The 12,917-nt window shown below is 35.9% G+C and overlaps 1 protein-coding gene and 1 long non-coding RNA gene across 2 annotated transcripts in view; both read right to left on the bottom strand.

Moving 5' to 3' along the window:
- The window catches only part of tkta (transketolase a), a 45,990-nt gene extending 45,675 nt beyond the window's left edge, over positions 1 to 315 (bottom strand). The window contains exon 1 of the mRNA XM_087274235.1: positions 118 to 315. Within this exon, the coding sequence (XP_087130361.1) occupies positions 118 to 224 (107 nt within the window). The 5' untranslated portion in view covers positions 225 to 315. The remainder of the gene's footprint in view (positions 1 to 117) is intronic.
- Positions 316 to 6,932: 6,617 nt separating this feature from the next.
- Positions 6,933 to 9,906, bottom strand: LOC147841863 (uncharacterized). The gene is made up of 7 exons (XR_015502951.1): positions 9,829 to 9,906; positions 9,599 to 9,679; positions 8,776 to 8,859; positions 8,601 to 8,655; positions 8,426 to 8,501; positions 8,175 to 8,351; positions 6,933 to 7,840 (listed from the first exon to the last, which is right to left on the bottom strand). It is a non-coding gene; the product is annotated as an uncharacterized LOC147841863 (long non-coding RNA).
- Between the last annotated feature and the right edge of the window lie 3,011 nt (positions 9,907 to 12,917).

Genomic DNA, 12,917 nt, shown 5'->3' with positions numbered 1-12,917 from the left:
ATCTATCTATCTATCTATCTATCTATCTATCTATCTATCTATCTATCTATCTGTGATAAATGGAAGTCTCATGGAGCATCAGCAGGTGTAGTTTACAAAGCGTCCAGCATCTCTCACCCGTTGCCCACAGCAGTGGTGGCTTTGATGGAGTTGATTCGGAGGCGGTTGGCGATGTTCCTGAGCGCCTGCACCGTCTGCTGGTCTGGTTTGTGATAGTCCTCCATGAGTTCGGCCCGACAGCAGCACAAAGTGAAGGAGAGATGGAGCTTGAGGAGCAGCGGCTGCGTGTGTGTGAGAGAGAGAATGAGAAAGAAGGAGGAGAAGAGAGGGAGGCTGCTTTATGACAGCGCACATACAATGCACACACTTCACTATGAGCCGCAGCACAGGTCGAGACAGAGAGAGAGAGAGAGATAGACAGACAGAAAAATTCAGAGAGAGGGGGGAGGGGGTGGGGGAAAGTAAAGAGAGGGAGACCAGACAGACCAAGGCCAGACAGACTGACTGACTGACTAACAGAGAGAGAGAGAGTAAAGAGAAAGAATCACTCATTCTGACCTCTGACTGCTGCATTTAAACTCATTACCAGATTAATGATGCTCCTTTCAGACCTTCTGACAGGATGTGTGTTTGTGTCTGTGCGTGTTTGTGCGTGCAGGTCTGGGTTTAGGCTACTTGGCTTGCTTAGGGATAAATCTGTTAGTCAAGTTAGTCAAATCTGACCAGGATTATTATTGTTAAATATAACTAAAACCCAGTTTCTGTTATTTTGGAATTTGATAATAAACATTTACTGAAAAAACACACATCTATTTCAGCCATAGCTGAATAAAGATATTTCTCTGTATATTTATATAATAGGGGCGGCTCACAACAAGAAGGTCGCTGGTTCGAGTCCCAGCTGGGTCAGTTGGCATTTCTATGTGGAGTTTGTATGTTCTCCCCATATTGGTGTGGGTTTCCTCTGGGTGCTCCAGTTTCCCCCTCAGTCCAAACACATGCGCTATAGGTGAATAGGGTAAAACAAAAATTGTCTGTAGTGTGTGTGTGTGTGTGTAAATGTGGGTGTATGGGTGTTTCCCAGTGCTGGGTTGCGGCTGTGAAAGGCATCCGCTGCTTGAAACATATGCTGGAATAGTTGGTGGTTCATTCCGATGTGGTGACCCCTGATAAATAAGGGACTAAGCCAAAGGAAATCGAATGTGACAGTTTTTCTCAGTGGCTTTGGTGCATTTCTCACAACACGCTTTACATTCGCACAACAGTTAATGCATTTGTCAAAACAATCAGTGCAAACTGCAAAACCTAACATTCAAAAGCGCCTCACTTGCTTAAAATGGAGAGCTCATTCCTCAAAAGCAAGTATTGATGTCAATGAAAGTGTCAGAGTCATCAAGATGAAAAATCCTGACTCCATTGTTTATGAATAAGATAGTCAAATGGCTTTGTCATGTTTTCATTATGAAAGTTTACTCTGTTCATTTTGTCCAATGCAAAAAAAGTCAGATTTTGGTGAGACTTCCTGAAAATGCTCAAGACAGCACTATACTATTCACACAGCCATTTAAACACTACAGTAAAGTTAGACATCACTGCATTAGTGAGATATCTGAGTACAAAACACTGAATATGTTCATTCATTCATTTTCTTGTCGGCTTAGTCCCTTTATTACAGTTTTTCTCAGTCGCTTTGGTGCATTTCTCACAACACTATTTACATTTGCACAATGGATGATGCATTTCTCAAAACTATTAGTCATTTGTGCACATTCTAATAGCAGTTTCTCATTCCTTCCAACAAATTGTGAATGCTTTTGGACATGCATCAATTGCTTTCTCACAACTCTCTGCTATTCATAACATTATCATTTGCTTATGTCATTCATTCATTAATTTTCTTGTCGGCTTAGTCCCTTTATTAATCCGGGGTCGCCACTGCTGAATGAACCGCCAACTTATCCAGCAAGTTATTATGCAGTGGATGCCCTTCCAGCTGCAACCCATCTCTGGGAAACATCCACACACACATTCACACACACTCATACGCTACGGACAATTTAGCCTACCCAATTCACCTTTGCCGCATGTCTTTGGACTGTGGGGGAAACCGGAGCACCCGGAGGAAACCCACGCGAAGGCAGGGAGATCATGCAAACTCCACATAGAAACGCCAACTGAGCCAAGGTTCGAACCAGCGACCTTCTTGCTGTGAGGCGACAGCACTACCTACTGCATCATTGCCTGGCCGTGCTTATGTCATGTCAGTCCAAATTAACTAAACTCGTAAATGCTGAATAGTCATTCCATATAAAACTAATAGTACTCATTTCATTACTTGAGTCATAACATACAAAAATGTTGAACTAGTTGTCAAAATCTGTCGAGGAAATTTAATAAAAAGATTTCAATCTTTATTTTCCTAAAAATGTATTCAAAATTGAACAATTTCATGAATGATTTACAGAGCTATGTATGTTGTAGGTTCAGTTCCGATATGTTCTGCAATATTGTTTACAGTTGTGCACAGCTCTACCCAAAGGCAGTTTATGTTTGTTGTAAATGCGGCTGTATTTATTTTTTTGCACAATGCTGTGAATAAATTAGGATTGTAAAGAGCAAATGCAGTAAAAATGTGAAACATACATATTCAGTGTCTTGTACTCAGATACCTCACTAATGGCTCAATGGCTGTGCTAATAGCATCTAGTGCTGTCTAGAGCATTTTCAGGAAGTGTCACCAAAATCTGACTTTTTTTGCATTGAAAAAATGTACAGAGTAAACTTTCATTTGACTATCTTGTTCATAAACAATGGTGTCTGGAGGACTTTTCATTTTGATGACTCTGACACTTTGATTGACATCAATACTTGCTTTTGAGGAATGAGCTCTCCACTTTGAGCAAGTGACACACTTTTGCAGGTTATCAAGTAGGTTTTGCAGTTTGTACTCATAGTTTTGAGAAATGCACTCACTGTTGAGGAGAAATGCACTAGTGTTGTGAGAAATGCACCAAAGCGACTGAGAAAAACTGTAATCCGGGGTCGCCACAGCGGAACGAACCAACTTATCCAGCACATTTTTTCCAGCACATTTTTTCCCTTCCATCCGCAACCCATCTCTGGGAAACATCCACACATATACACTCATACACTACAGACAATTTAGCCTACCCAATACACCTATACTGCATGTCTTTTGGACTTGGGGGGAAACCGGAGCAACCGGAGGAAACCCACGCGACCGCAGGGAGAACATGCAAACTCCACACAGAAACGCCAACTGAGCCGAGGTTCAAACCAGCGACCTTTTTGCTGTGAGGCAACAGCACTACCTATTGCGCCACTGCGTCCCCCAACTGAATATGTATGTTTCACAATTTTACTGCATTTGCTCTTTGCAAATCTAATTTATTCACAGCATTGTGCAAAAGAATAAATACACCCTTATTCACAACAAACAAACTTCCTTTGGGTAGAGCTGTGCACAACTGTAAACAATAATGCAGTACATGATGGAACTGAACCTACATCATACATAGGGCGGTAAAACATTCATCAAATTGTTCAATTTAGAAGAAACAGTCAGGGAAAAAAAGATTTAAAACATTTTATAAAGTTTGTTTGACAGATTTTGACAACATTTTTGTATGTAATGACTCAAGGAATGAAATGAGGACTATTAGTTGTATATGGAATGACTATTCAGCATTCACAAGTTTGATTAATTTTGACTGACGTGACATAAGCAAATGATAATGTTATAAAACAGTTGTATGAAAGCAATTGATGCATGTCCAAAAGCAATCGCAATGTGTTGGAAGGAATGAGAAACTGCTACTATGATGTGCACAGATGACTAATTGTTTTGACAAATGCATTAACTGTTGTGCAAATGTAAATCGTGTTGCGAGAAATGCACCAAAGCCACTGAGAAAAACTGTAAAGACCAGAATTTGAAGGTTGAAGGCTTTTGTTGCCATCTAGTGGAATCTGAAGAAATCACACAATTGGCAAAAACGCCAGGATGGGTTTAGAAAAAAGTGTGTGTGTGTGTGTGTGTGTGTGTGTGTGTGTGTGTGTGTGTGTGTGTGTGTGTGTGTGTGTGTGTGTGTGTGTGTGTGTGTGTGTGTGTGTGTGTGTGTGTGTGTGTGCGTGTGTGTGAGAGAGAGAGAGAGAGAGAGAGAGAGAGAGAGAGATCCAGCATGTCTAATTCCTGCCAAATTGTGGCTCTTAGGGATTACAGACATTTCCATTTGCAGTCGTTACATGGTACAATCCAGAATAATCCACTGACTCGTAGACAGGGAGAAACAGAAGCTCATGTGGTTCTGGGAAATTTGTTATGTGTTGTAGCTGTATGCTACACTTTAAGACATTGAAGAATCGAGTAAAATTCATTTATACATTTTCTTTTCGGCTTTGTCCTTTTATTAATTAGGGGTCGCCACAGCGGAATGAACCACCAAGTTATAATCCAGCATATGTTTTTTACGCAGCAGATGCCCTTCCGGTTGAAAACTCCAACATTGGGAAATGGGAGTGTGAGCTGTTTCCTTGTTAAAATCCATTGATACACACCATCCATAGGTTTATATATATGATTAAAATTGTTTTATATGCATTTATCTTCATCGAGAGTACTTTAGTACTTAAATTTTTATAAATTTTCACTTTTCAAAAATTTTCAAAAACAGTGCTGCTTTAAAATCATCAGATCATTCAGACCGTTATTAAGTAGAAGAAATCAGGCTTTAATTTTCTGTTGCATTGATTGTATTTAATAAGCAATAAAGTCATTTTGGGCCGGTTTGCAATGGCAATACTCCACTATTCAGACCAAGGTAGGGCCCCAAAATGATTCTGCTTAGGGCCCCAAAATTTACATGGCCGGCCCTGATTGTGATGCAGGATGTCTGTTGTCTATTTTCTACACAGCAAATATGTCAGAGAGCCAGAAGCTCGTTCCTGCCATTAAGTGTTAATAAAAAAGGGTTAGTACAACAATTGATCTCAGATTTATGGTCAGTCTCTTTGCAGTTGTGACTTTTTACCTCAGAATTCTGAATAATTTTCTCATAATTGTGAGTTTAAATCACTCAATTGTGACTTTATTTATCAGAACTGCAATTTAAAGTCTGAATTCTGACTTCATAATTCAAATTTCAAACTCATTTGCTTTATTTCTCATAATTATGACTTTATTTCTCAGAATTATGAATTTTTATCTCACAGTTAACTCAAAATTTCGAGAAAAGGTCTGAATTTAGAGTTTATATCAGGCAATTTCTGAAATAAAAAGTCACATTTTTGTTTTTTAATCAGTGGCAGAAAAGAGCTTCCACAGAGATCTCTATAATGTTCATTATTTATCCAGTTAAAGCACAAATTCCTGTTGTTTGTAATTTTGAGAAATAGCGAAACAGCAAGATAAAGTCACAATTCTGCCTTCATAACTCAAAATTCTGACTTGCTAACACTAATTTCTTACTTTATTTCTGAGAATTGCAAGACATACATTCAGAATTCTGAATTTCTAACTCGAAATTGTGTCTTCAAATCTCAGAATTCTGACTTTATAACTCTCATTTGATTTGTTTCTCATAATTCTGACTTTATTTCTTATAATATTGAGTCTATATCTCACAGTTATCTCACAATTTCATGTTTACATCTCACAATTCAGAGAAAAGGTCAGAATTAGGAGTTTATATCAGGCAATTCTGATATAAAAAGTCACCTTTTTGTTTTTTAATCAGTGGCAGGAAAGGGCTTCCAAAGAGATATATATTCCTATTAATGCATTTATTATTTATCCAGTTAAAGCACAGACTCCTGTTGTTTTTAATTATGAGAATCAGAATAGCAAGATATAAAGTCTGAATTCTGACTTTATAACTCAAGATTACGTCTTTGTAACCTCAAATTTCTGACTTGCTAACACTAATTTCTGACTTTATTTCTCAGAATTGCCAGACATAAATTCAGAAATCTGACTTCATAACTCGAAATTGTGACTTATTATCTCAGAATTTGGACTTTATAACTCTCAATATAATTTGCTTTGTTTCTCCTAATTCTGACTTTATTTCTCAGAATTGTGAGTTTATATCCAACTATATAAAAAGTCACCTTTTTGTATTGTTTTTAATCAGTGGCAGGCAAGGGCTTCCATAGAGATCACTATTCCTATTATTATTCATCCATTTAAACTCCAAATTCTTATTGTTTGTAAGTATGAGAAGCAGAATAGCAAGATATAAAGACACAATTCTGACTTTATTACTCGAAATTGTGACTTTTTATCTCAGAGTTCTGACTTTATAACAATAATTCTGATTTTATTAAGGCAAATTTATTATAGGCATTTTATTATGTTTTATGCATAGATGTTAATATCCCTTGCACACGTGACATGTTTACAAAATTCACTTACCTCTATGCTGCTATTCTGCACTTTGCACTTTTGCCATACTGCACCTAATTGCACTACAATAAATACCTCAACTTGGTCATATTCTGGAACAATAGAATTTCTAGTAATTGTTTACAGTTTATTATTGTCTATTTATTTAATTTATCTTGTACTATATTTGTTAAATGTTTAGTTTATGTCTAGTGTGTGTCATATATATATATATATATATATTTTTTTTTTTATTGCACATTGCACTCTCAGAAAAAAAGGTACAAAATTGTACCTTTTAGGGTACAAATGGCCCGTCACTGGGGTGGTACCCTTAAGGGTACAAATTTGTACCTCTATTTAAAGGTACAAAATTGTACCTTCTACATTTGTACCCTTTAAGGGACAATTTTGTACCCCCACCGAAGGTACAAAAATGTACCTTTTTATATTATATAGCATTTTCAGGGTACTGACCCAGGCATTTTGATCCTTTGGTGACTGCATGCACAAATAAATAAATAAAATATTTTGGTTCGCAGATGTCCATTTTTATTTATTAATGTAGAAATATTTCATTACAACTCACAACTGAATGTGTCAAGAAATAAAATTACACAGTAAATATAAAGCAGACATGTAAAACAGTAAAAAGAACATTTTAGAAAACAAATAAAAATTGTTCACTCACTGTACAGTATATAATCTACCCTTAATACAAAGACCACAAAAATACTGTTTAAGATTTATAAACACATTACACAGGCTACATCAAGTACTTCACTTTATAAAGTCCAAAGTATTTGTCTTTAGTCAGAATACTCAGTCATAATAAATAATTTGTCATCAAAATTTTTTCTGTATTTCAGAATGAAGGCAATGTTTCTCTATAAATTGCTTCAACAGTGCAGAAAACCAAATACATCAGTAGCCTCTTCCTCAACACCAGTAGATTACTCCTCATCATCCTCAAGTGGAGTTGTAATTTGTTGTAACACAATATGTGTTTATGCTTTTGATAAACATGACATGTAAAGCACTCATATCTGGAAAATGTTGTTTGATAGTCATTAGGACCACAAGTTATTTAAAAATTTGCTTTATGCATGAATGATAGCCGTGTGCTGGATTAACTTGATTGTGATTATACCAAGATCATGTAGAGAAACAAAAAACAAGGTTGATCACTTTGGTAACTGGAGTAGATCGAGGCTTGTCACCGTCCACCGTTCATTCAAAACATTCCACTGCAGAAACATCAAGGTGTTCTTCTAATAAGATGGCTATGTCAAAAATGCATATTCGTCCACATCATTAGCCCGGCCAATCGCAATCCCATCAACTCTGAAGACTGCCGTGACTCGTCTTGTTAACACAGTTGTCCAGTCGGTGGCCTCCTCCTGTACTTGAACTGTTGGATGTGGTGAAGATGGTTCACTGTAAATGACAAAGCAATAATTACATTAATATCAGTCACTCTATCACTGATGAAGAGAAAATCAACATGCATAGAAAGTAAAATAATTAATATTCACTGATTTAAAAAAAAAGTATCACAGATTAAAAGACTAATATACATTTCATTCATTCATTCAATTTCTTTTTGGCTTAGTCCCTTTATTAATCTGGGGTCGCCACAGTGGAATGAACCACCAACTTATCCAGCATGTTTTATGCAGCAGATGCCCTTCCAGCTGCAACCCAGTATTAAGAAACATCCAGACACACTTATTCACACACACATTTATACACTACAGACAAATAAGCTTACCAAATTCAGCTATAGCGCATGTCTTTGGACTTGTGGGGAAACCGGAGCACTTGGAGGAAACCTTCACGAACACTGGAAGAATATGCAAACTCCTCACACAAATGCCAACTGATCCAGCCGAGGCTCGAACCAGCGACCTTCTTGCTGTAAGGTGACAGCACTACCCACTGCGTTATCCTAATATAAAGAATATCAAGCATTATACAATGCATTTATTACAGCATATACTAAACAGAAAACAACATACGCACCGGAGCACAACGAAATGTTGAAGTGTCTCGCTTAACAAGGCTGGCAACAAGAGAAGTGCTGTTGTAAAATCAATTCCTGGAACATAAGATGTGACATACAAACAAATATGAATGAATCCATCCAAAGCTAGAATTTAATAATATTAATCAAGTGGAGAAAGTTTAGAAAGAGTACCTTAAAGTCAGGTCCATAGCATTCTTAAGTTGATCTCTCATCTTTCGATGAAAACCTAGAAAATAATTTTAAACACGTGGGTGTACATTTATTGTTGTTTGTAAGTAAAAACCTACAAATTTAAAATAGTATGTAAGCCATTAAAACCATGGTATAGATAATGAGACATACTTACATCTTGTAACTGAGCCATGCTTTCATATGACATGCCTTCATTGGTCTAATGCTGTTAGCCTGCATTATGTTGTTCAATCTTGTCCTGAAATACAATTGGAAACTTCATAAACTTCAGGAAAGCAATAAGATAAAGCAATAACTATTTATTTATAGTATTTTATTTATATATAAGTATAACGTTAAACGATAGTAAAGCACCAACAATTCTGGACATGAGAGTTTGTGGACACTCCTCAACATTAATGTAACTTAGACACTGAAACGAAGATATGTACAAGCATACACACGCCACGTTTGTAACTAGCCACGTTTACATAATCAGTCGCTTTGCCGGTGACAAAATTGTGATTTTTCTTCACAAAATGGCGGTGTAACTTATATAACCGTCTAAAATTACATTTCCGCGGTCATCCGTGGCTAGAAAATGGCCTCAAAATATAAAACATTATCGATAATTACAAATTCCAGTATTAATAACAAAAGGTTTTATATCAAGGTATATGAAGACTTTAGTCGCGCGAGCTCCGGGCCACACCGCACATTACTCACGGCCCGATTCCGGTGCACGGTTACGGCAGCGTCGGCTCGCTTCTGCCGCCGCATCTGACCCGAGTAACGATACAGCAGACGGACTCGGGCAGGCGAGAATCTAGCCGCAACTGGCCCAAGTGTATTTTGCTATCTGGGTTGCGATTATATTCCGCCGTGGCAACACTTATTAATAAAGCAGTAACGTAACGTAACATATAAGGCGCGAATACGTAACGTAGGCGATAAAGGGAACTTTTACACCGAGAAAACTAACAGCATATAGTACTTACCTTCTATAACGTTATGTCCCTCGGTGACTTCGATATCACGTTGTATTAACTTCTTTAATAAGCTGCAGACATCTTAGCAAACTCCATCATGCAGGCCAACGTAACGTTACACCAGCCAGCCCGGAGCACAAAGCGGGGGAAAGCCGAGACCAGAGAGTCAGACAAAATCAACAGAACACGGCTTCACATGTAAAAATGAGACTGAAAATATATCTTTAATACATTCTTACCTGAAAGTGTGGACTCCAAAATAGACTTTTCTTTGAAAAGCGTGCGAAGTTCTGTGTAAACAGCCAGCATACTCGACCAACCGCCTCAGTAACAAACACTACTATAACGTCTCAACAAGCCAAATTCTTAAAGAGACAGCACCATCACCACCTGTATGAAGATGCTGTCCCTCTGCATGGTTCTTATTCTACATCCCATATATACTATAGGGACTTAAACAGTAAGCAAAGACCAGTATTTACGTTTTTAATGATTAAAATTACATTTAATTATAAATTAAATTATTAACATTTTTGAGAAAAAATGTAATTTAAATACATGAAAAAAAATAATTATTAAAATATTTAATTTAATCAATTTATTTATTTATTTATTATATTTTTAAATTATGTATTTTAGTATTAATGTTTAGTATTAATGCATTTAAATTAGTGTTATATAGTGTCTTGATCTTATCATGAGCTGAGGGTACAATTTTGTTCCTATAGGGAAACAAAATATATAATTGTACCTTTAAAGGTGCCAAATTGGTCCTTTACGGTACAATTTTGTATCCAAATGTGCTATAAAAGGTACAAAAATGTACCTTTCAAACCTAAATCTGGACATTTGTACCTTTATAGCCCATTTGGGTACAAAATTGTACCCTAAGGACCAATATGGGACCTTTAAAGGTACAATTTTATATTTTGTTCCCTCTAGGAACAAAATTGTACCCTCATTGTACCTTTTTTTCTGAGAGTGTGGAGTATGGAAGAAACGGAATTTCAGTCTGCTGTGTAATGTACTGTTGCATGGTTTGATTGACAATAAAGTTGACTTGACTTATTTCTTAGAATTGTGAGTTTATATCTTACAGTTAACTCACAATTTTGAGTTTACATCTCGATTTTAATTTACAATTTTAAGAAAAGGTCAGAATTTCGATTTTGTATCAGGCAGTTCTGAGATAAAAAGTCATCTTTGTGTATTGTTTTTAAATCATTGGCAGGAAAGGGCTTCCATAGAGATCTCTATTCCTAACTAATGTTTATTATTTATCCAGTTAAAGCACACATTCCTGTTGTTTGTAATTATGACCACAAGAGGACGCCACTTCATCATAGAGGGTAAACTCAAGCTGGATCATTTGAAATAAATCCCATTATCATGAGACTTTACAGTAATATTGTAAGTCCCACATTTTCTAATTATTTTATGATTACATGTTTTTAAAAAATAAGATATTACATAAGTTGCAGCAAGGGAGGGAATTTTCTGCATAAAACATATGCTGGATAAGTTGGCGGTTCATTCCGCTGTGGTGACCCCAGATTAATAAAGGGACTAAGCCAAAGGAAATGAATGAATAATTGATATTGCATAAAACGTAAATTTTTATATTAATTTCATTTTTGCAGGAAACAAATCACACCTTAATCACAAAACAAATCATATTTTAAATGTAAAAATCATGCAAATGTAAATAGTATTTTTAAATAAACCTACAGCTATACACCATACTTTCACTTATATCATATTTAAATGTCTAAATTATTTATGCTTGCATCGTAAAAAGTTTGTTTCGCCACAGTTGTCCGAAAGCCAAATTTAGAGAACTTTCCCTCTCAAAAATCAAGGTGAAAAAAATTTGTTTTAGATTAATTAAAAAATAAAGATGGTTGTGAAGTGAGCGGTGATGATATGATGTGCTGTGTGTGTATGAATCAACACAGCTGGCAGTGTTTGTCAATGATCACATGACTCGCTGCCCCTCTGCAATGTCATGCTTAGGTTGACTGGTTTCGTCACGTGTCGGATTCTGCCATCTGATGCCACGTGTTGGATTCTGAATGCTGTGATGTCATTTTACAGCATCCCTGTCACTCACAGTGAGACAAGGACTAGAATGGCTTGAGGGAAGGTGTGCAAGAATGAATAAAAACTGTAATTATGCAGAGTATTTGATTTCAGAGCCATCTCAGATTTATTCTGGATTTTTCTTTATGTCTTTAAGTTATTCACTGTATTTATTTAATTGGTGGTTCATTCTGCTGTGGTGACCCCTGATGAATCAGAGGCTAAGCTGAAGGATAGTGAATGAGTTTTTATTTATTTATTATTTGTTTTTATGTTTTGTATATAAGTTATGTAATAAAGGCAATATGTAAATGGGGATTTGTGAGTTTAAAATAAAAAAGTGTTTCAAAACAAGCTTGTCCTGCTCATCAAGGCTGCTTTTATTTCATCAAAAATGCAGTACAAATTGTAAAATTGTAAAATGTTATTGCACTAAAAAGTAACTGTTCAAAAGTAGTTTATCGTTTAATTTAATCATTTATTCCAGTGATTTTAAAGATGATTTTTCAGCTTACTATAAATAAATATATAGTTAAATACCTTTGAAGTAAGTTTTTTCATGACACATTCTATTTATCTGCAATAGTTTTAATTTCAATCATTTGTAATATTTTGACAAATATACACTGCAGGTCAAAAGTTTGGGGTCAGTTTTTAAAGAAAATTATTCTATTCATTAAGGTGCATTTATTACATGTAAAGAAAATAATGAGTTGTTAAATATTTATTACAGATTTAAATAACTGCTTTCTTTTTTTTTTTTGAATAATTGTTTTTTATTGGATTTTTCAAGAACAACCACAAAGACACACATACATATATACACACATACACAAACACACACAACACTAGGCACTGTCTCGGACAAATCCCATACAATGAGTCAATGAACAAATAACAATGACATCACAGTTTAGCAAGTGACAACAGAAAATAAAATAAAGAAGTAAAATTAAATAATTAAATATGTAAAATAAGTAAATGAAGTCTCTGAAGTATCATCAGAGGTTGAGTGGCTGGTTTGCTCATCTAGATAGTTTAGAAATAAACCCCAAACACTGAAAAATTTTTCAATAGAATGAGTCCTCAAAAATCTCAGTCTTTCAATCTTTATTACCGAAGTCATGTCTGCAATCCACATTTGAAATGTAGGAGGTGAAGATGACTTCCAATGTCGAAGCAAAAGCCTTTCGGCCACAATCATGCCTAAAGACAAAGACTGCTGGAGGCCATGTGGGAGATGAGAAAT

This window comes from Danio rerio, chromosome 11, assembly GCF_052040795.2.
Source record: "Danio rerio strain M-AB ecotype USA chromosome 11, GRCz13ab, whole genome shotgun sequence".
Lineage (NCBI taxonomy): Eukaryota > Metazoa > Chordata > Actinopteri > Cypriniformes > Danionidae > Danio > Danio rerio.
The sequence above is the reverse complement of the archived record's forward strand: the minus strand, read 5'-3'. Positions and strand labels throughout refer to the sequence as shown.